Source organism: Emiliania huxleyi (assembly GCF_000372725.1).
Source record: "Emiliania huxleyi CCMP1516 chromosome Unknown EMIHUscaffold_160, whole genome shotgun sequence".
Taxonomy (NCBI): Eukaryota; Haptophyta; order Isochrysidales; family Noelaerhabdaceae; genus Emiliania; species Emiliania huxleyi.
Genome location: NW_005200981.1, coordinates 30785 through 32832, shown reverse-complemented (window position 1 = coordinate 32832; position 2048 = coordinate 30785). Strand labels below are relative to the sequence as shown.

At 70.0% G+C, this 2048-nt stretch overlaps 2 protein-coding genes across 2 annotated transcripts in view; both read left to right on the top strand.

Annotated features, from left to right (window-relative positions):
- The window catches only part of EMIHUDRAFT_229964 (hypothetical protein), a gene marked incomplete at both ends in the record, with an annotated part of 1737 nt that extends 1053 nt beyond the window's left edge, over positions 1 to 684 (top strand). The window contains one exon of the mRNA XM_005785387.1: positions 37 to 684. Coding sequence (XP_005785444.1) covers positions 37 to 684 — 648 coding nt within the window. The remainder of the gene's footprint in view (positions 1 to 36) is intronic.
- A 104-nt stretch (positions 685 to 788) lies between these two features.
- Positions 789 to 1769, top strand: EMIHUDRAFT_229963 (hypothetical protein; the record flags this gene model as incomplete). Its single annotated transcript, XM_005785386.1, has 1 exon — positions 789 to 1769. The coding sequence occupies one exon, from the start codon at positions 789 to 791 to the stop codon at positions 1767 to 1769; it is 981 nt and encodes a 326-aa protein (XP_005785443.1).
- Positions 1770 to 2048: the final 279 nt, after the last annotated feature.

Sequence of the window (2048 nt, the reverse complement as noted above, 5' to 3'; positions counted from 1 at the left end):
GAGTTGCGGCTGGGCGCGAACGAGATCGGCGGCGAGGGCGCCAGGGCGCTGGCCTCCGCTCTGCGCGTCAACGGGGTGCTGAAAAACCTCGACCTCGGCGAAAACGAGATCGGCGACGAGGGCGCGAAGGCGATCGGCGGCGCTCTCGCAGTCAACGGGGTGCTGACCACCCTCAACCTCGCCAACAACCAGATCCGCGACCAGGGCGCCGCTGCGATCGCGGAAGCGCTGCGCGGCAACGGGGTATTGACCGAGTTGCAGCTCGGCGCGAACTATATCGGCGGCGAGGGCGCCAAGGCGCTGGCCTCCGCTCTGCGCGTCAATGGGGTCTTGACCAGCCTAAACCTCCAGAACAACTTCATCCGCGACGAGGGCGCGACCGCGATCGCCGAGGCGCTGCAGGGCAACGCGGTATTGACCTCCTTGGACGTGAGCTACAACAGCTTGACCGAGGAGGCGGCCCTCGGCATCGTGCGCGTCGAGCGGCAGCGCAACAAACTCACCTCGCTGGGCTTGAGTCGCTGCAGCATCGGCCCAACTGGCGCCGCAGAGATCGCCGAGTACGTGTCGGGCAGCGGGGTGCTGAAAAACATCGACCTCAGCTACAACAGTTTGGGCGATGAGGGAAGGAAAGCGATTCACGATGCGGTGAGCGGGCGGGAAGGGTTCGAGCTCTTGATGTGAGTGGGCTCTGATGAGAGTGGAGATGGTGTATGGGGACGTGCATGAAAAGTTCACCCGTGCCGGGGCGGCCCAAGGGACGGAGCGTCGCGCCTGGGCGACCCCAGATGATACTCTCCCTGGCAGCCTGCCAGCCCCGCCTCGGGCCGGCTCCCATCGCACCTCGCGCGAAAGCTGCAGTGTGCAGTGTGGCAGAGCCCGCGCCGCAGTCGGCGCTAGTCAGCGGCAGTGCAGACCACACCAACGCTCGTGCTGCGCTCGTCACAGCGATAACGGCCCATCGCCCGCGCGCGGCGGCAGCGGCGAGGGGCAGGGCGGCCAGCCTCGCCGGAAACGCGAGCAGCACGATCCTGGCTGCGGGCGGTGCGGCTTGCCTTGCAGCGGCCTACCCGCCGGCGCGTCGAGCGCGCGAGGCAGCGCTGGCTTACGGAACGGCGCGACTCGCGCTGGCCTTTGCGAGGCGCGACCCCGACCCGAGGCGCCTCATCCGCATCGACGAGGCGGCCGTCCACGCAGCCTCCGCCGTGCGCGAGGGCTGGGGTGCGGCGCGGCTCACGGCACTCGGGGCGGCGATGGCGGCGGTCAGCGGCGGCACGGTGGTGGAGCTCACCGCGGCCGCCGCCCACCGCCGGCTCGGCCGCAATGGCGCGGCGCCACCGCCCGTCGCTCGGCATGGTCGGAGAGGAGCAGCCGCGATGGAAAGAGAAGGCGTAGGCAGCACGGGCGAGCAGCCGGCAGCGACAGGACGAGCAGCCACCTCCGCAGACCACCTCTCCTCCCCCGAGGATGCCTCCGCGACCTCGCACGCCGCCCGACCGTCCCCGTCCAACCCCGCCGCCGTCACAGCAACGGGACCCGCCGCTGCTGAGGCAGCAGAGAGGCGCCACCTCGCCGCGCTGTCGTGCGGTGCGGCGCTCCTCTCCTTCCTCCTTGCGGCGGGGTCGGCGCTCGCTTGTGTGGAGGCTTGCTTCGTCGTCAGCCTCGCCTTTGCCCAGCGGGCGCGGCTGTTACTCCTGGCGGCGCTGGTGCGGCTCGCGGCGCTCGGGCAGGACGAGGGCACGAGCACGGAGTCTGACATGCGCCCCTGACACGCCCGCCGCATTCTGATAGGCGCAAGGGCGGCGAGCGAGGGACGAGTATGTGCCGGCGGCGGCGGGGTGTGGAGGGGTACGAGCCCGACGACAGCTGTGAGCAGCGTCTCTTCACACCTCTAGCTGTGAACAGGTGGCTCGTGTCCCTCCCTTCCTCAATGGAGGAGCTGCAGCAACGTGCAGCTTACCAGGCGAACGTCGCGGGCCTGCAGCTCGAGCAAGCGATGACGGACGGATGGGCGCGCTACTTGTCGCTCCGCCGGCGCTGGCTTCGCG